Source organism: Tamandua tetradactyla, chromosome 6, assembly GCF_023851605.1.
Source record: "Tamandua tetradactyla isolate mTamTet1 chromosome 6, mTamTet1.pri, whole genome shotgun sequence".
Taxonomy (NCBI): Eukaryota; Metazoa; Chordata; class Mammalia; order Pilosa; family Myrmecophagidae; genus Tamandua; species Tamandua tetradactyla.
In genome coordinates this window covers 5,668,257-5,690,087 of record NC_135332.1, presented here as the reverse complement: position 1 = coordinate 5,690,087, position 21,831 = coordinate 5,668,257, and the positions used below count along the sequence as shown (strand labels likewise).

Below are 21,831 nucleotides of genomic sequence, written 5' to 3'. Positions count from 1 at the left end.
TTATAAAGAGATTGTCCAACTCAACAACAAAAGACAGCCAACCCAATTACAAAATGGGGAAAAGACTTAAAGACACCTCTCAGAAGAGGAAATACAAATGGCCAAAAGGCACATGAAGAGATGCTCAGTGTCCCTGGCCATTAGAGAAATGCAAATCAAAACCACAATGAGATATCATCTCACACCCACCAGAATGGCCATTATCAACAAAACAGAAAATGACAAGTGCTGGAGAGGATGCGGAGATAGAGGCACACTTATCCACTGTGGGTGGGAATGTCAAATGGTGCAACCACTGTGGAAGGCAGTTTGGCGGTTCCTCAAAAAACTGAATATAGAATTGCCATACGACCCAGCAATACCATTGCTAGGTATCTACTCAAAGGACTTAAGGGCAAAGACACAAACGGACATTTGCACACCAATGTTTATAGCAGCGTTATTTACAATTGCAAAGAGATGGAAACAGCCAAAATGTCCATCAACAGACGAGTGGCTAAACAAACTGTGGTATATACATACGATGGAATATTATGCAGCTTTAAGACAGAATAAACTTATGAAGCATGTAACAACATGGATGGACCTAGAGAACACTATGCTGAGTGAGTCTGGCCAAAGGACAGATAAAGGACAAATACTCTATGGTCCCACTGATGTGAACCGACATTTGAGAATAAACTTGGAATATTTCATTGGTAACAGAGACCAGCAGGAGTTAGAAACAGGGTAAGATAATGGGTAATTGGAGCTGAAGGGATACAGACTGTGCAACAGGACTAGATATAAAAACTCAAAAGTGGTCAGCACAATAATACCTAATTGTAATGTAATTATGTTAAAACACTGAATGAAGCTGCATCTGAGCTATAGTTTTTTTTTGTTTGTTCGTTTGTTTGTGTCTTTTTTTTTCTTTTTCCTTTTTTATATATATATATTTTTTATTATTATTATTATTTTTATTTTTTCTCTATATTAACATTCTATATGTTTTTCTGTTGTTTTGCTAGTTATTTTCCTAAATCGATGCAAATGTACTAAGAAGTGATGATCATACATCTATGTGATGATATTAAGAATTACTGATTGCATTTGTAGAATGAAATGATTTCTAAATGTTGTGTTAATTTCTTTTTTTAATTAATAAAAAATACAAATGTAGAGCAACTAATGAAAACTTAAAAGATTTATTTGTGAACATTTTCTCATAACCCACCACCATCACCCTTTATTTTGAGGTATTCAGTTTCATTCCTCTCTCAAATGAAACTTACTTGGTTACGTATCCTAATAAAAGAGCAACTCTACCCTTTGTGACTAAAGTTTTAAAGAGGATTTCTTTATTATGGCTGCTAGCCTCTTCTTTTATTCTTTATTGGGATACTTTTCTCTAAATCAATGAAAAGTTTTCCACTGCATAATTTTTGCGCTTAAAAATACTGTTCTTTTGCTTCCATAGTTAACTAAACTATTCATTGTTAGTTGAAAAATGTTATAAATCATTTAATAGAATTTGTTTAATGTTCTTTTTTGAAAGATTTCTGAGGCTGTTTTGTATTTGGGTTTAGATTTTTCAGTAAACATCTAAGTATATCTTTGGAGGGATTATATTTTGGGGACGGTGAAACATCAGTAAAGTCTGAACAACAGTGTGAGGATTGAAAAAAATTCATTCTAGATGGTGTGAGAAATCAGGTAGTCTAGCTAAGAGGAGTTGCCTTTGGATATCTTGGCATCCTTGGATATTCAGTTTTCAAAGAATTAAGAAAGCACTAAAACATTCTTAATACTTAAATTTCCTTTAGTCTTTATTTGGTTTAAATGCACCACAGCATCTTACCTTAGTAAATATCAGTTCTATGAATGTGTGAAAGACCTCAACTAATAGAATTACAGCTATTAGAATCCCAGATAGCAGAAAATTTACTGCCCTTTGAGGACAAATTCACATCAATCAAATTCACATTAATCCTTTTATTTTTTAGTAGTATTTTATTTCATTAAATAGTTGTGTATTTATCACCATGATCATTTTTAGAACATTTGCATCACTCCAGGAAAAGAAATAAAAGAAAAACAAAAGCCTAATACATCCCATGCCCCTTACCTCTCCCTCTCATTGGCCGTTAGTATTTATAATCTATCCAATTTTTTTTTTACCCCTTATTCCTTATTTATTTTTTGTCCTTATTTTTTTACTCATTTGTCCATACGCTGGAGTGTTAGCCACAAGATTTTCACAATCGCATGGTCACATTGTAAAAGTTATATAGTTAATACAGTCATCTTTAAGATTCAAGGCTGCTAGAACACAGCTTAGTGGCTTCAGGTGCTTTCCTCCAGCCACTCCAATACATTATAAACTAAAAAGGGCTATCTATATAATGCATAAGAATAACCTCCACGACAACCTCTCAACTCTGTTTGAAATCTCTCAGCCATTGAAACTTTATTTTGTCTCATTTCTCTCTTCCCCATTTTGATCAAGAAGGCTTTTTCATTCCCATGAAGCTGGGTCTCACCTCATCCCTGGTAGTCATCACATTAATCTTTAAAGTACACATAAAATTCAAATAGGTTTAAAATGGCAGTACATACATGTTTTAATGAAGACTATGCCTGATCATAATTAGTAGAGGTTGAGAATTCAGAAGCCTTTTTTAAATATATAAAATTGCACGAATGTTCAGGTGAACCATGGTAATAGAAAAAAGGAGCATAAAGGCAGAAATGTTTATATGCAAAAACTTACAAAATTTTTTAAATTGAAAAATTTTAATTTTGAGATCTTTCCTCATCATTTTAAAAGCATTCAAGAGAGGAAATCATTCTATTTATTATACCTGATTTATATCATGCATTATGGTATATTTTATATTTATAATTATAGCCTAAAAGTAAAAACCCAAAGCAAGCTTTTTAGTCTGTTTACTTATTATAAAAATAACTTTACATTTCAAAAAAGTACATTCCAAACCCCTTTATCTAAGTATACCAGCAAGGGCTCTTCTGAACTTGATTAATAATGTTTGAACAGTTTTTACTTGCGTGTTCCGTCTTCAATGCTGATTTTTACCTAAGGAGCCTTGAAAAATGTTGATGAAAAATAATAAAAAATTTTTTTTGTAAATGGTGATACGCAGTTTCCTCTTCAAACCCCAGTTCAGAATTTCTGAAAATGAGACCCAAGCACCTTTATTTTTTTTTAAACTCACAAAACAATTCTAAAATACAGCTGGTTGCAACCCACTGATCTAGACCCGGAGCTCCCCGAGAGCAGAGAATGCACCTTGCTCTTCTTTGGGGCCCCAGTGCCAAGCATAGTTCTACCATTGAGTGGTTGCTCTGTTAATGTTTGTAAAATGAATTTATAATGTTGCATTCTGATTGTGTGTGTATAAAATATGTAATTTCAAGAGATCTTCTAAAAAATATTTATTTTTGTTTTGCTTTTTCGTGAAGGGACGAGATGGACGAAAAAATGTGGTTCCTCATGTTCTATCTATAAGTGGAGATCTAGACCGAGGCATCCTGGCTTACCTGTATGATTCTTTCCAGCTAACAGAGAACTCCTTTACAAGAAAGAAAAATCTTCATAGAAAGGTGCTTTTGATAATTTTTAAAAAATATTTTTATTGTGAAATCTTCACATACAATCAGTGGCTCACAATATTATCACATAATTATGTATTGCTTTTGATATCTTAGAAATAGATGGAAAACTAAAAATACGGTTTTTTCCCGCCTTTTTTTATTGTTAGTATGCTTGCTTTCTAATTTAAGCTCTGAATAATAAATTTCTTTTAGTGCAAGTAAGTATTTAGTTTTTTAGAATCTGGCCATGGGAATAATTGTCAGGCTTTCACAGAATAGAACAAGACATCCCTGTTGGGTAATTCCCAAACCATTTCTTTTTGATTGGGGGCAGACAGCTTTCTCTATAATTTTTAGTCCCTGATAGCTTCTATTTGTATGAGGAGCAGGAGTGTTAGTAAGTGGATGTAAATATGACAGAACCTAAATGACTGGTGTTGTTGTCCTATCTGCCCCAGGGATCTGGCATCTGGACTTGCTCCAAATGACTGATCATTAGGTCACAGGAGCTAGTTATGGGCTTGGGTCAAGGAAAAGCCTTATTTTAGGATGTGCAGTTTGAGCATGTTTATGGGCTCAAAGAAAATCAGGAGAGAGGAGAGATTAAAGTTATAGGAGTGAAAAGGAATGACTAATGGAACAGGATTTTGGAGGAAGCGGGAGGAGTCAAGATGGGATCAGAACACAAATGGAGGGATTTGTCTTGAGAAGAAGTTGTTCAAAACAACAGGCAAGAAAAGGGTAGTACAGATATAAGTAGGCTACTGAGGCTGGATAGCCTTTGAAGGGAGTTTTACTCTTACACTGTGTTTTCTCAGGGAATTAAGGGGAAAGTTATTAGTGTAAAATGTGATGGAATAGGGGTTAAAGTCATAAGAACTTGAATTAGACATATTCCCCTTGAATGTGAAAGGGAGCTGCTCCAAATCAAAAGATTGAACAAGTAGTGTGAAGTGCCGAACAGGGAACAGAAACCATGAACTTGTCACACCACTCTGCATGGTTAAATGATTTATCATGAGTGCTCAATTATCCTGATATGGATGTAGAGGAGTTCTTAATTATAGAGTTGTTCTGGAGGTTCTCTTATATCCCACCACATCCAAATAATCACTAAACCCTATTGTCTCTATCTTCAAACTGTATCCTGAATCTGATCACCTCTTTTCACCCACAGCTCCCACCGTAGTTGAAGCTGCCATCATCTGCTCTCCGTTCAGAGTGCCCATTTTAAAGTGTGCATGGGCCTCTGCTCAAAACATTCCAGTAAACTCCTCATCTCATTCAGAGGAAAAGCCAAAGCTCATGGGAGCTTTACAAAACCATTTCGTTTTTGACCACCATACCTATAACTCTCCATCTCACTTTTCTAGAGCATACCGGGCAGGCTCCCAAATCAACCCTTGTCATTTGTTCTCCCCTATGCTTGGAATGCTCTTCCTCCATCCATGTGTCTCGCTCCCCCTCCTTACAAGTCTGTTCACATCACCTCAGGAAAGAGGCCTTCTCTGACAACATTATTTAATATTGCAAACCCCCCAATCCCCTTCTTGCCCACCCCCTCCATTTTTTAATGTACTTAATACCTTCAGATATATTTGTTTACTTATTTACTTTATCTGTTTCTCCTCACATGAAGGACACAGATTATGTTCCCAGAACCCCAGAACTGTTTCTGTCACATAGTAACCATTCAGATGTTTTTGAATGGATGAATAAGTGAGAAGAGTGATAGGTTTTGGTAAAGGGAGTAATCCAGATGGTAAGGCGTAGGCTCAGGCTTGGAAGGTAAGGAAGTGATGCCAGAAACAGTCTCTTTGACTAACAGAAAATGGAGTTTTCTAAGAGAAAGCCAAAAAACAGAAAGGTAGCAAGTTTGGTTTTTTTTTTCCTACAGAGTACGTACGTGAAGAAATTTCTTAGGCAGCTGGATATAGACAGCTGAGTATATCATTGCATGGTGTTTTATGACTTCAGCTGGCTTCCATTTTCATGAAGAAAATCTTAACTGTTAAAGAGGTTCCATGTTTGTTAGTAATTGTGATATATATAAACAAGATGTGCTGTCCTTTTCTCCCTTCCTCTTTTAATTGTCTTAGGTTCTTAAACTTCACCCTTGTTTAGCTCCTGTTAAGGTTGCTTTGGATGTGGGAAGAGGGCCAACAGTGGAACTAAGACAGGTGGGTTAAATAAGTTTTGATGCCATAATTTTAATTATAGCTATTATTCCAAGTAAACACATAGCTTGCTATTTGAAATTTTATTTTGATTTGTTTGCCTTTTTAAAATTTTTTAATTAAACTGAACTAATTCAAAGCATAGTATATTAAAGAAGCTGAATGTAATTTACTGGATTTTACTATTAAACTCATGGCCAGAGTTCCATTTTTTAAGTGAGTATACATAGTTTTGGTAATCAGAATATTTGTGTAGATAAAGTATTTTTTTCACCTCTTTGCCCTTCAACTTAACACTTTTGATACTTACTGGTATAGGCAAAGGTTCTAGATCTATGATTTTATTTTGATTTTTCTAATCTCTCATCTAGTTGTTAAACAATCTTGAGAAGAACCAGGCAGGTGGTTTTGGTTTCTTTCCAGAGATCCCTTCAGTGGTCATCATTTCTATCTGGGTGACTGAGATCATCCATCCGGGACCTGACTGAGGACACAAACATAATTTAAAGACTTGGAGAGCCACCTGCTTTTCTGACTCTAGGAGAAGTCTAGAAGGTGAAGGATAGTGAGTTCAAGGAAAGGAAATATAATGGCTTATTTTCCTCTTTTCTGCTCAGGGTTGTGGCAGTTTCTTCAACACCCTAGTGCAATTAGAAAATTCTTAGGTTTATTACCTGAAGGACAAAAAAGAATTCTGCTCCTTAGATTTTATTTTGTTTTGTTTGTTTATAAGAATATAGTAGCTTTATGTGCCTTCAATGTTTTTAATTTGCCAAAAGAGTAGTGTGCTGTACACCTTATTCTGTTTCTTACTTTTTCCTTCAGCAATATGATAGAGAACATCTTTACGCATGTCACTTTCTGGGCCATGCAAGAGTTTTTCTGGATTATATAGATAAGGATGGGGTTGCTGGCTAAAATGAGTATTTCATGAATCAGTTAGATTGCTCCCCAGAATGGCTGTATCTATTTATACTCTCATCCATGGTGTATGAAGGCTCTCATTTCCCCATGTCCTCACTAGTGTTTGATCATGCTTACAGCTTTCTTTCTTTTGTCCACTCTCCATTGGAAAGATCAGCCACTGGCTTATTAAAACACATTCTTAAATTTATTTTGCCCTAATTTCTTAGTTTTATTAACATCTATATTCTTTTCTGTCCTAAAAATATCAAGTACCACAATACCCATTTACTTCCCTATAGATTTTCCTTGGGATCTTGTTAGATATGCTAATTCTTGAGCCCCACTCCAGACCTGCTGAATAAAAATCTCTGGGAGACTCAGCAGTCTGTTTTAACAAATCCTCCAGGTGATTCTGATGTTTAAGTTTGAGAAACTGCTCTAGCTTGGTTTCTCTTCCCCATTCTCCCTCCTCTTTCCCTCTCTGTTTCTCACATCTACATACAGGACATTTGGCAATATCTGGAGACAGTTTTTGTTGTCACAAATATGGAGTCGTGATGCTAAGGCATCAAGTGGAGGCCAGGGAAGCTCCTAAACATCCTATATCAATAGTGCCAAGCTTGAGAAATCCCGCTCTATAATTTTAATTCTAGATTGTTAAGAATGTGCATAATTTTGCTTTTTTCACTCCGTCAGTGCTTGTTAAGAAAACAGAGTTTACTCTGTTATTTACTCAATATTACTTCTGTATTTCTGGTTGGGCTTTTGTCTCCAGCCTTATACTGAAACTAGTTTAGTGTTGCCTTACAAGGTGTCTAATAATCTCCATCTTGCAAATCCAGTGGTGAATTCTCAGTTTTCATCTTAGGTCACGATAAGAAGCATTTACATAATCATTCTCTTCCTGAAACACTTCCTTTAATTGGCTTCTGGGACACCACTCTCTGGGTTTTCCTCATGCTTTTCTGGCTGTTTCTTTGTAGTCGCCTTCACTGGCAGAACAGGGTCAAATGGTCATTCCTAGGCCAGTTACTGTCCAAGGGAATGAGAATATCATGATTAATTTAGACCAAACACAATTTATCCCCTGGGGCTACAGTCAGGGTATACTGTCCGAAGTGGGTTTTGTTATTAGGAAAGAATGAGTCTTGGCAAGATGAATGTTGGGTAGACAGCAGATGGAGTACAGTACATCTACACTGTCAAAAATACCTGACATGTTTCCCAGTGCCTGCCCATGCCAAAAAAAAAAAAAAAAAACTGACATAGTAGTAAACCCTAGGGCTCAGTCCTCAGCTCTCAGACAAGTTTAGAATTAACAGAGCCTTTTAGATTTACTGATTTTCTCTATTTTAGTTTTGTTTGTGTCTTGAGTTGTAATGATGATAATAAAAATCCTTATGTTTGGCATAAAAATTTCTCTTAGAGGGTAGTGCAACAGTGGTTCAGCAGGGAGAAGTCTCACCTGCCTTGCCGGAGACCCAGGTTCGATTCCTAGTGCCTGCCCATGCAAAAAAAAAAGATTTCTCTCAGAAAAGAATGCCATTTAGGATTCTGCTTTGCAGTGCTTAATTTCTTCATTTTCAGAGGAAATATACAATTTATAAATTGTAACATTATCACATAAAGAAATTGTACCAATTTTGGAGAATGAAAAAAGTGATTTGTGGTTTGGGCAAAAATAGGATAATCACCCTAGCTACTTTTATTTCTTTCGTATTTGAAGTTTTTGTATTTTCCTCCCAGGTTTGTCAAGGACTATTTAATGAATTATTAGAAAACGGAATTTCTGTGTGGCCTGGTTATTTAGAAACTGTGCCCTCCTCATTGGAACAACTTTATTCAAAGTAAGAAAATTGTCTTCCTTCTCATTAAAAAATGTATTCAGAGTTTTTGATTATATTATATTACTTTGTTAGCAACCCAAACAAATCTCTTCCAAATATATATAAAATATAATTTTTAATTATTCTTGACTTTGCCATTTATGGACTCACATGCCCTTAGTAATCGCTACAGCAGAAATAATATATTCGTTAGTAGATATTTTTGAGCATGTTGAACAGTGTGCAACACCAAGTCTTAATGCCACAAAGTATGTATAACTCAATTTGTTCATTTATCAGAGATAACTTGTTTATATTGAATTTCATACATTGAATCAGGTATGAAAGAACACCATTGCCTTTTCCTTGTGGGCTTGGTGGTTCATTCTGCACTTAATGCAGCAGTGAACAAGGTAGAGAAGTTTCCTGTTCTTATGAAGCACATTTTAATCTAGTGGAATAAAGTTGACAATAACAAGTAAACAGATAATTAAGATCATTTCTGATGGAGTCGTAACAAGAAAATAAACAGTAATGAGTAGTGTGACTGGGTAAGCAGAAAGAAGGCCAGTGTGGACAGTTTTTGCTAAATTAGAAACTATAAGTATATTAAGATAAATTAAGCATGATTTCAGTATGACTTGTACACTGGATCTTTACTATAATATTGTTTATTATAAGATACCATAGTCCAAAATAATATTATCTTGTAATGCATCCAAGAACTAAAAGCGTGAAGTTATTATGAAGTTCATCCATAACATGCCTCCAATGATGTATTGAAGTACCAATGTTTATTTCTCAAATTTTATTTTCCCTTATGACTTTTCAGCTATTCAATAAGTTAGAAACTTTCTGAAAATTTTACTTTGAACAGGCTTTGAAACTAGAAAAATGTCTTGTTTGGTCCACTTCTCAAGCCCTGTCCTTTGAGTTCTGTGAGTTTTGAAAGAGGCATGGATTGTAACGTAATTACAGCTGACAGTGTGGTAAATTCATGATTTATATTTGTGTTCATGTATTTTGTTCAACTACTTTTTTCTTAGATATGATGAAATGAGTATCCTCTTCACAGTTTTGATTACTGAAGCTACTTTGGAGAATGGATTAATACATCTAAGAAGTAGAGACACAACAATGAAGGAAATGATGCATATATCTAAACTAAAAGACTTTTTAACCAAGTACATATCATCAGCTAGGAATGTGTAGATTTTAATATTTGTTAGTATATATTATCAGCTAAGAATGTATAGATTTTAATATTTATCTAATAAATGTTCTTCTTTCCTAATTTATGTTAATTTAGATTTTTTTAGCCCTTTTACACTTAAGTGGATATTTTTTGTGCTTTGTTTCCATTTTTGTTGCTTGTATTTCTTGATACATTTTATTGTATTTCTTGATGACTCCAGTTGTATGTTCAGCTATAAGAAACAAAACCTATTATAATAGATTAAGCAAAAAAAATTTTCTCTCATATAACAAGAAATCTAGGGGGTAGATGTCAAGAGTTGGGATAGCTGTTTATAGTTAGGGACCCAGGCTCTTTCCATCATTGTGCTTCACTATCTTTAGTAAATTTCCTCATGGTCACAAGGTGGCTGCTGCACCTCCAGCCTTTTCATCTACTTTGTAGTTAGGAGGAATGTCAGAGAGACAAGGGCTAGCCAGCCAAGACTCTTTGCTTTTAAACGAGGGAAGTAAAAACTTTCCCAGGTGTCCCACTCAGAAGACTTGAGTGGTCAAAAAATCATTGGTCAAAAAAGGGTCTGTGCTGGTTTGAAAGGAAGTATGCCCCCTAAAAAAAACCATGTTTTAATATAAATCCCATTTCATAAGGTAGAATAAACTATTCAATACTGTATGTTTGAAACTGTAATGAGATCATCTCCCTGGTTGGTGTGATTTAGTTAAGAATAGTTGTTAAACTGGATTAGGGGATGACATGTCTCCATCCATTTGAGTGGGTCTTGATTAGTTTCTGAAGTCCTATAAAAGAGGAAACATTTTGGAGAATGAGAGATTCAGAGAGAGCAGAGAATGCTGCAGTACCACGAAGCAGAGAGTCCACGAGCCAGTGACCTTTGGAGATGAAGAAGGAAAACACCTCCCTGGGAGCTTCACAAAACCGGAAGCCAGGAGAGAAAGTTAGCAGATGACGCCTTGCTTGCCATGTACCCTTCCAGCCGAGAGAGAAACTGTGACTGTGTTCGCCATGTGCCTTCTGACTTGACAGAGAAACCCTGAACTTCATCGGCCTTCTTGAACCAAGGTATCTTTCCCTGGATGCCTTTGATTGGATATTTCTTTAGACTTGTTATAATTGGGACATTTTCTCGGCCTTAGAACTGTAAACCAGCAACTCATTAAATTCTCCCTTTTAAAAGCCATTCTGTTTCTGGTATATTGCATTCCGGCAGCTAGCAAACTAGAACAAGGTCAAATGGTCATTCCTAGGCCAATCCAAGGGAATGAGAATATCATGATTAATTTAGACCAAACACAGTTTATCCCTTGGGGCTAGAGTCAGGGTATACTCTCTGAACTGTGTTTTTTTTAAATTTATTTATTAAAAAAAAATTTAACAAACAAAATAAAACATTAACATAGATAATCAGTAATTCACAATATCGTCACTTAATTGCATATTCATCATTTCTTAGAACATTTGCATCCATTCAGAAAAAGAAATAAAATGAAAACAGAAAAAAAAAAAGATTATACCTACCATACCCCTTACCCCTCGCTTTCACTGATCACTAGCATTTCAAACTAAATTTATTTTAACATTTGTTCCCCCTATTATTTATTTTTATTCCATACGTTCTACTTTGTTGACAAGGTAGATAAAAGGAACATCAGACACAAGGTTTTCACAATCACACAGTCACATTGTGAAAGCTATATCATTATTCAATCATCCTCAAGAAACATGGCTAGTGGAACACAGCTTTACATTTTCAGGCAGTTCCCTCCAGCCTCTCTATTACATCTTGAATAACAAGGTGATATCTACTCAATGCATAAGAATAACCTCCAGGATAACCTCTCGACTCTGTTTGGAATCTCTCAGCCATTGACACTTGGTCTCATTTCACTCTTCCCCCTTTTGGTCCAGAAGGTTTTCTCAATCCCTTGATGATGAGTCTCAGCTCATTCTAGGATTTCTGTCCCACGTTGCCAGGAAGGTCCACACCCCTGGGAGTCATGTCCCACATAGCCAGGGGGGAGGGTGGTGAGTTTGCTTGTTGTGTTGGCTGGAGAGAGAGGCCACATCTGAGCAACAAAAGAGGCTCTCTTGGGGGTGACTCTTAGGCCTAAATTTTAAGTAGACTTGACCTATCCTTTGTGGGGTTAAGTTTCACATGAACAAACCCCAAGACTGGGGGCTCAGCTTTGGTTGTCCATACTGCTTGTGAGAATATCAAGAATTCAACTTGGGGAAGTTGAATTTCTCCCCGTTCTCACCATTCCCCAAAGGGGGCTTTGCAAATACTTTTCCACTCACTGATTGAATCACTCTGGGATTCGTCGGGGCATCACTCTGGACAACCCAACAAAATCTCATGTCCTACCTTTAGATTCCAAGTACTTATGGTGTTCAATCTAACTATCTACATAAGTTATCTTAGGAAATGCACTAGTCAAAATATAAATTTTGTACCAAATAAACATTTTTTGCTTTAGTCTCACACATAAGGTGACATTTTAAAATATTAATTACCATCTATTTTCAACACCCTGCAGCAATGACATTCCTTTGTTCTTCCTCATGCAAAAACATTTTTAAAATTTATACATTTAGTCACTATTTTTATACACTGTAGGCATTCCTAGATTATACCATCTCAGTCTTTATCGTCTATCTTTCTTTCTGATTTCATTTATGCCCCAGCCCTCCTCCCTCTATCATTCTCACATGCAGCTTCACTCAGTGTTTTAACATAACTGTATTACACTTAGGTAGTGTTGTGCTGTCTGAACTGTGTTTTGTTATCAGGAAACAATGGATCCTGGCAAAATGAATGTTGAATAGGCAATAGATGGAGTACACTACATCTGCACTGTCAAATGCCAAAGATTAACCTAAAACTAGACTTTAAAAGCTCAGAACATTTTGGAAAAGCAAACTAAAAAATGTTTGGTGTTTTATGTCAATCTAGTTCTTGCATTGTACCTCATGTATAATTTTAATAAGTTTATAAGAAATCTGGACTTTTATGTGCTTATTATGTTTGTATTTAAATATCCTATCAGTATCAACCTAAGAAAAATTTCAACTCACAATTTGAGTAAGATACCTTGAAAGATTGGCTGACTTGTCTCTGTAGTTTTGGGTGTTTGTTTTTGTTATTTCTGTTTATTTGCTTTTACTATGGAGAATTTCAAATAAACACAAACATATACAGAATAGTATAGTCCAATACTTAACATTCTTCACCAAGAACTATCAACCCATGGCCATTCCTGTCTCATCCACCATCACACTTTTATATTATTTTGGAGCAAACTGCAGACATATTTCATCTAAATATTTTAAAATCTTTTGTTAACATAACCACAATACGACTATCATACCTGAAAAATTAACACTAGATGACATTAAGGCATTATTGTTAATTTACTTGGGTGTTGTTTTAGTTTGTTAAATCTGCTGGCATGCAATATACCAGAAATGAAACGGCTTTTTTTTTAACTTTTGTATTGTATACTATAACATATATACAAAGCAAAGAAATAAAAAGCAATAGTTTTCAAAGCACTCTTCAACAAGTAGTTACAGAACAGATCTCAGAATTTGTCATGGGCTGCTACACCATCCTCTCAGATTTTTCCTTCTAGTTGCTCTAGAATGTAGGAGGCTAGAGGGCATAAATATTTTTTATCACCACAACAACTTCTTTTCTTTTTTTGTGAAAAATAACATATATACAAAAAAGCAATAAATTTCAAAGCACAGCACAATTTCCACAATTAGTTGTAGAACAGATTTCAGAGTTTGACATGGGTTACAATTTCACAATTTTAGGTTTTTACTTCTAGCTGCTTTAGGATACTGGGGACTAAAAGAGATACCAGTTTAATGATTCAGCAATCATATTCATTTGTTAAATCCTATCTTCTCTGTATAACGCCACCATCTTTCCCTCTCTTTAGGGGTCTTTGGGCTATAGCCATTCTAACTTCTTCATGTTTTTCAAATGGGGTAGGGAGATGGAACTATCTGGTGTTCCGGAGAGGCTCTGCCTTCTAAGTTTCAGAATTTATCTGGCCTAGGGATCCATCTGGAGGTTGTAGGTTTCTGGAAAGTTAGACTAGTGCATGGAACCCTTGTGCAATCATACATTGCCCTAGGTGTGGAACAGCTTTTAAAAAGGGAATTTATTAAGTTGCAAGTTTATAGTTCTAAAGCTGTGAAAATGTACGAATTAAGGTACCAACAAGAGATTACCTTCACTCAAGAAAGGTGATACCATCCGCAATACCTCTTTCAGCTGGAAATGGAAGGGCATATGGCTGGCTTTTGCTGAGGTCTCTGGCTTCTGGACACCTCTCTCAGCTGGCAAAGCACATGGGGACCTCTGCTAACTTTCTCTCCCGGCTTGTTGTTTCATGAAGTTCCCCGGGGGGCGTTTTCCTTCTTCATCTCCAAAGGTCTCTGGCCGTGGGCTCAGTTGGCTCTGTTGACTCTAAAGCTTTTCCAAAATGGTTCCCTCTTAAAGGGCTGTAGTAAGCAACCCCACCTTGAATGGGTGGAGACACATCTCCATGGAAACCATCTAATCAAAAGTTACCACCCACAATTGGGTGGGTCTCATCTCCATGGAAACAATAAAAAAGATCCCACCCAGCAATATTGAATGGGGATTAAAGAACTTTGCTTTTCTGGGGTATAAAACAGATTCATACTGGCACAGGTGTGATAATGGATTATGGTTATGTTTTCCTTTTTTAAAAAGTATTAATAGAAATACATTATTAAGTATTTTGGGATGAAATTTATGATATATGAGATGATTTAAAATTCAACAGTAAAATGAAAGTAGTGGAAGACAGATGAAACAAGAATGGCACTGAGTTGTTGAAGCGGATTGATCAGTACATGGGAGTTCATTGTCTAATTTTGTGTATGTTTAGGAATTTTCATGATAAGTTTCAAAAAACAATTCTTTAAAAGTCAAATAGTTTCCCACTGTCTTATATAAACTCATACAATCTTTATACTGTTTGTGTGAATTAAGATCTAAATAAGGTCCATACATCAAGAGGGTTGTTAGGTCTTTAACGTCTCTTTTATCCCATAGATTTGTGCACTGTCACGTTCTCTCTTGCTCATTTATATATATAATTTATGTATTATGTATATATATTTATATATATAATATATATAATTTATATATATATATAATTGGGGATATGTGCTTCTTTCCCTTTAAAGGTATTATTATTGATGCTTATGTTGTCTCATTTGGCCAGTGGAACCCTCTTCAAGTTAGCTTTCAAGTCCTTTTTTTAAAAATACTTTTACTGATAAAACTTAACATACAAACATTCCATACATGGTGTACAATTAATGGCTCACAATATCATCGCATAGTTGTGTATTCATCACATGACTTTTTTTTTTAACATTTGCATCACTCCAGAAAAAGAAAGAAGAAAGAAAAAACTCATACATACCATACCCCTTACCCCTCCCTCTCATCGACCACTAGTATTTCCATCTACCCAATTTATTTTAACCTTTGTCCCCCCATTATTTATTTTTATTCATTTTTTTAGACTCATCTGTCCATACCCTAGATAAAAGGAGTATCAGACACAAGGTTTTCACAATCACACAGTCACATTGTAAATGCTATATCATTAGACAATCATTTTCAAGAAACAAGGCAGTTGGAACACAGCTGTACAGTTTCAAATACTTCCCTCTAGACAGTCCAATTCACCATACACTAAAAAGGGATATCTATACAATGTGTAAGAATAACCTCCAGGATAACTTCTCAACTCTGTCTGAAATCTCTCAGCCACTGACACTTTATTTTTTCTTATTTCCTTCTTCCCCTTTTTGGTCAAGAAGGTTTTCTCAATCCCTTGATGCCGGGTCCCAATTCATCCTGGAAGTTCTGTCCTATGTTGCCAGGGAGTCATGTCCCATGTAGGGGGAGAGGGCAGTGAGTTAACTTGCCATGTCAGCTTAGAGGAAGAGGCCACATCTGAGCAACAGAAGAGATTCTCTAGGGGTGACTCTAAGGCCTAATTTTAAGTAGGCTTAGCCTATCCCTTGCAGGAATAAGTTTCATAGGGGTGAACCCCAAGATCAAGGGCTCAGCTTATTGATTTGGTTGTCCCCACTGCTTGGGAGAATATCAGAAATTCTCCAAATGGGGAAGTTGAATATTCCCCCTTTCTCTCCTTCTCCCAAGGGGACTTTGCAAATACTCCTTTATTCACTGTCCAAATCACTCTGGGATTTATCGGGGCACCACACTAACCTGGGCAAACCAACAAAATCTCACGCCCTATTCAGGATTCCATGTACTTATGGTGTTCAACTAAACTGACCATACAAGTTAAATGAGGAAATGCACTACCCAAAATATAAAATTTTACACTAAATAAACATCTCTCCCTTTAGTCTCACACAGAAGTTGAACTTTTAAAATACGGATATCATCCTTTACCCAGTTTTCTGATATACCTTGGTCCTGTCCCGATCAGGTACATTCACATCTCTATTCAATATCTGATCACTTTTTCAACTTTTTAAACACTTCCTGAATGGCATATTGCTGACTTTCATAGCTTCAGAGCTCAAACTCTGAGTCTCAGGTGTCACATAAATACCTGAAGTTTCTGGGAAAGACCATGTTATGTACAAACAGCTCAACACCTCAATTTAGAATTAACAGTTGCACCTCCTGAATATATGTGATTATATGTGACTGCCATAAGAGCTTACAATCTAGGACCTTTTACAATAAGCCCCAACCTGATAACCCATGCTCTCAACTTCAGTTCACCAAATTTTTATATTATAATTAGTCCATTTGATTGAGGCATGACGATATTTTGTCTTTTTGTTCCTGATATTTCATTCAACATACAGCTTAAGGTTCATTCTTCTAGTTACATGCCTCACAACTTCATTGCTTCTTGGGACAGCTCAGTAGTCTATTGTATGTCTACACTATAGTTCCCCCTTCCATCCCTCAGTCCTTGTACGCTTAGGCCACCTCCATTCATTATGGATTGTGAACAGTGAAGCCAGAGACACTACTGTGCAAATGTCCATCATGTCCCAACACTCAGTTCCTCCAGTATATACTGAGCAATGGGGTTTCAGGATCATATGGCAACCCCACCCTTAGCCTCCTGTGGAACCACCACACTGCCCTCCAAGGGGCTGCACCTCTCATTTCCCTACTGACAGTGAATAGGTACGTCTCTTTCTCCACAATTTCTCTAGGACTTGTTTCTCTCTGTTCATTTTTAAATACTTTTATTCACATATCATCCCATCCAGCCCAAGTGTATAGATATGCCTTCGCCACCATACTCTATCTGAAGACATTTCCTTTTCTTCCACAAAGAATCCATACCCATTTTCCAATCCCCCCACCTGCTGACATTTAGTTTTGGCATATTGCCTTTGTTACATTCAGTGGAAGCATATTACAATGTTACTGTTGACAATAGACCCTAGCTTACATTGATTGTATTTCTTCCCATATACCATGTATTTTCAACACCCTGCAATACTGACATTCCTTTGTTCTTCCTCAAGCTAAAACATTTTATAATTTGTACATTTAATCACCATCATAGTCCACTCTAGGCATTCCTAAATTATACCATCTCAGTCCTCATCCTCTATCTTTTCTTTTGGATTCATACATGCCCCCAGCCATTTTCCCTCTATCATACTCACAATTCAGCTTCATTCAGTGTACTTATATTATTGTGCTACAACGAGGTAGTATTGTGCTAACCATTTCTGAATTTTTACAATCAGTCCTGTTGCACAATCTGTATTGTTTCAGCACCAATTACCCGATCTCTACCCTATTTCCATCTTTTGATAACTTGTTTTCTTAACTGGAATTCTCCAAGTTTTTCAAGTCCTTTTTGACCCAACTTTGGTAGTCTTTGATAACTGCATTGCTATCTAATATCTAATATAAAGCTGATATATGTCAGCAATTTTTTTTAAGAGACCCTGGTTCTTTTTAGTGGGAAGCAGTATTTGGAGACCATATACTTAGGTACTAGGGATACTCATTGTGATAAGTGGCCATTGCTTCTACGCCTTTTCAGTGTACAGAGCTAGCAAATATATAACACGTGTGTGTGTGTTTTCACCCTGAAGAAAAATTTATCATGAGTTCATACTAATACTTACAGTTCAAATTTGTGACTGTAGGGTGTGCAGGTGCATGGGCATGTATTAATCAGCTCCAAGAGATATAAATTTCATATAATATATTTCCCAATTATAAGCATACAAATTGAAGAGTTCTGGCAAATATGTAACTTACCACTACAATCACAACATAGAACATTTCCATCACCCCAAAGTTCCCTCAGGTCCCTTTAGGATGGCAGGGTTTGACTTAGTCTCTTTCATCATACATCTGTATCTCCTTTCTCGACACCAAGGACACTGATTCTCAGGAACACTGAGGATGACAGAATTAGAATGCCACACTATCACCCAGTTGCTTCATCTTACATTACACACAGCTGTCTCAGAATTTGTAATGCCAATCCTACTGCCATATGACTACTTAAGTTTCATTTTTCAGTTTGTTCAATATTTTTTCTGACAGATGAATAATTTTACTTTAATCATTGAACATTTGCGCAGTATTCCATCTTAAGAGACTTTGAAATGCTTTACACTGAAAACTATTTTCCTTTCGACAGATTAGGACTTGAATCTGAGTTGGTAGAATTCTCAAATTACACAGCTAATGAGAAGCAGAATCCTAAAATCTGATTCCAAACTCCCCCTTGTACCTGACAACTCAAGAAGTGCTCATTCATTTTAATGCTGCCCAAGCGTGTGGACCATAATCTCAATTTAGTAACTTTAGATAACGCTTTGATAGATAGAAGAGTCCCATATATTACAGGAGTAAAAAGATGCACTAGACTATACAAAAGGGTTAAAGAAAACTGATAGTAGGACAGGCCAGCGGTCAAACGGCCCACAAGATCGGTTGACATATGCTGCCAAAGGGTCAATGTATATGGAGCATCATTTTCCATATAATGTCTTGGCTTTATTGTTTGGAACACAAAAGGCAGATTGCCAACGTAAACCCTATTAAGTATATCTATTAGTTTATACTTCTTTCTGAAATTAAAAATTTGAATAGAACCTATATTAATAGCTCATGCAACACTAGTTTTCTGTTGAAGTTGGGGCAATCAGGTTAGCATCAGATTTAGGTAAATGTTAGATATGATTGTACCATGCATGTCTAATCAATCAATTGTGACTACAGAACAATACTGGGTGGTTATTTCCAAGGAAGAACCATAGGTATCATCTAAAAGGCCATATGTAGAAAGTTTCTAATTAAAAAAAAAAAGAAAACACAACTTTTAGGAGAACCAACATCAATCCCGGCTTTACCACTGAAGAACAAGATCTTGTACTGGTCATTTCATACAAGGATGATTTGATAAATCAATTTACAACATTATCCCATCTAAGACTCTTTGAGGATCATTTCACACCAACTAGAAGGTGAGGGAAATACAGTTTGAGAAATCAAATGTTTGCAGACCTTCGCACGTATTAAGACCAAGCTCCCCAGCACTCAGCCTAGGCAATGCCTCCATTCCTAAGGATTTAAGTTACAAGTTCTCACCTGAAAGATCACCCTTTAAAAAATTCTTGTGGGAACGTCAAATGGTACAACTGCTGTGGAAGGCAGTTTGGCGGTTCCTCAGGAAGCTAAATATAGAATTGCCATACCACCCAGCAATACCATTGTTAGGTATCTACTCAGAGGACATGTGGGCAAGGACACAAGCAGATATTTGCACACCAATGTTTATAGCAGCATTATTTACAATTGCGAAGAGACGGAAACAGCCCAAAAGTCCATCAACAGGTGAGCGGCTAAACAAACTGTGGTATATACATACGATGGAATATTATGCAGCCGTAAGACAGAATAAAGTCATGAAGTATGTAACAACATGGATGAACCTTAAGGACATTATGCTGAGTGAGATTAGCCAGAAACAAAAGGACAAATACCATACGGTCTCACTGATAGGAACTGACATTAAGTAAATAAATTTGGAGAATTTCATTGGTAACAGAGACCATCAGGAGATAGAAATAGGGTAAGATATTGGGCAATTGGAGCTGAAGGGATACAGATTGTGCAACAGGACTGAATGTAAAAACTCAGAAGTGGACAGCACAATATTATCTAACTGTAATACAATTATGTTAAAACACTGAATGAACCTGAATGTGAGATTGATAGAGAGAGGAGGGCAGGGGCACAAACGAAATCAGAAAGAAAGATAGATGATAAAGACTGAGATGGTATAATTTAGGAATGCCTAGAGTATATAATGATAGTGACTAAACGTACAAATTTAAAAAATGTTTTTGCATGAGGAAGAACAAAGGAATGTCATTACTGCAGGGTGTTGAAAATATATGGTAATTAATATTTTAAAATTTTAACTTATATGTGAGACTAAAGCAAAAAATGTTTATTTGGTACAAAATTTATATTTTGACTAGTGCATTTCCTAATATAACTTATGTAGACAGCGTAATTGAACACCATAATACATGGAACCTTGAGTAGGACATGAGATTTTGTTGGTTTGTCCAGAATGATGCCCTGATAAATCCCAGAGTGATTTGAACAGTGAATAAAAAAGTATTTGCAAGGTCCCTGTTCTAGTTTGCTAGCTGCTGGAATGCAATATACCAAAACGGAATGGCTTTTAAAAAGGGGAATTTAATGAGTTGCTAGTTTACAGTTCTAAGGCTGAGAAAATGTCCCAATTAAAACAAGTCTATAGAAATGTCCAATCGAAGGCATTAAGGGAAAGACACCTTGGTTCAAGAAGGCCGATGAAGTTCAGAGTTTCTCTCTCAAGTAAGAAGGTACATGGCAAACACAGTCAGGGCTTCTCTCTCAGCTGGAAGGGCACATGGCGAATATGGTGTCATCTGCTAGCTTTCTCTCCTGGCTTCCTATTTCATAAAGCTCCTCAGGAGGCATTTTCCTTCATTCCAAAGGTCACTGGCTGGTGGATTCTCTGCTTCGTGGTGCTGCAACATTCTCTGCTCTCTCTGAGTCTCTCTCTCCAAAATGTTTCCTCTTTTATAGGACTTCAGAAACTAATCAAGACCCACTCAAATGGGTGGAGACATGTCATCCCCTAATCCAGTTTAACAACCATTCTTGACTAAATCACATCAACCAGGGAGATGATCTCAGTACAGTTTCAAACACACAGTATTGAATAGAGATTATTCTACCTTTATGAAATGGGATTTATATTAAAACATGGCTGTTCTTAGGGGGCATGCTTCCTTTCAAACCAGCACAGTCCCCTTCGGGGAATGGTGAGAACAGGGGAAAATTCAACTTCCCCAAGTTGAATTCTTGATATTCTCACAAGCAATGGGGACAACCAAAAAAAATAGGCTAAGCCCCCAATCTCGGGTTTTGTTCATATGAAACTTAACCCCACAAAGGATAGATCAAGCCTAATTAAAATTAGGCCTAAAAGTCACCCCCAAGAGAACCTCTTTTGTTGTTCAGATATGACCTCTCTCCAGCCAACACAACAAGCAAACTCACAACCCTCCCCCTGTCTATGTGGGATATTACTCCCAGGGGTGTGGACCTTCCTGGCAACATGGGACAGAAATCCTAGAATGAGCTGAGACTCAGCATCAAGGGATTGAGAAAACCTTCGCGACCAAAAGGGAGAAGAGTGAAATTAGACACAATACAGTGTCAATGGCTGAGAGATTCTGAACAGAGTCAAGAGAGGTTATCCTGGAGGTTATTCTTACGCATTAAACAGATATCACCTTGTTAGTCAAGATGTAATGGAGAGGCTGGAAGGAACTGCCTGAAAATGTAGAGCTTTGTTCCAGTAGCCATGTTTCTTGAAGATGATTGTATAATGATATAACTTTCACAATGCGACTGTGTAATTGTCAAAACCTTGTGTCTAATGCTCCTTTTATCTACCTTATCAACAGATGAGTAAAACATATGGACAAAAATAAATAATAGGGGGAACACATGTTAAAATAAATTTAG

The 21,831-nt window shown here is 36.5% G+C and overlaps 1 protein-coding gene across 2 annotated transcripts in view; it reads left to right on the top strand.

The window, feature by feature from the left end:
- POLG2 (DNA polymerase gamma 2, accessory subunit) overlaps positions 1 to 11,359 on the top strand; it is a 29,882-nt gene extending 18,523 nt beyond the window's left edge. The window contains exons 5-8 of one of the 2 annotated variants that reach the window (XM_077163592.1): positions 3,463 to 3,603; positions 5,694 to 5,774; positions 8,424 to 8,524; positions 9,550 to 11,358. In XM_077163592.1, the coding sequence (XP_077019707.1) occupies positions 3,463 to 3,603; positions 5,694 to 5,774; positions 8,424 to 8,524; positions 9,550 to 9,715 (489 nt within the window). In that variant the 3' untranslated portion in view covers positions 9,716 to 11,358. Of the gene's footprint in view, positions 1 to 3,462; positions 3,604 to 5,693; positions 5,775 to 8,423; positions 8,525 to 9,549 lie in introns of both variants that reach the window. The other variant, XM_077163593.1, reaches the window with a different exon arrangement.
- The last annotated feature ends 10,472 nt before the right edge of the window (positions 11,360 to 21,831 follow it).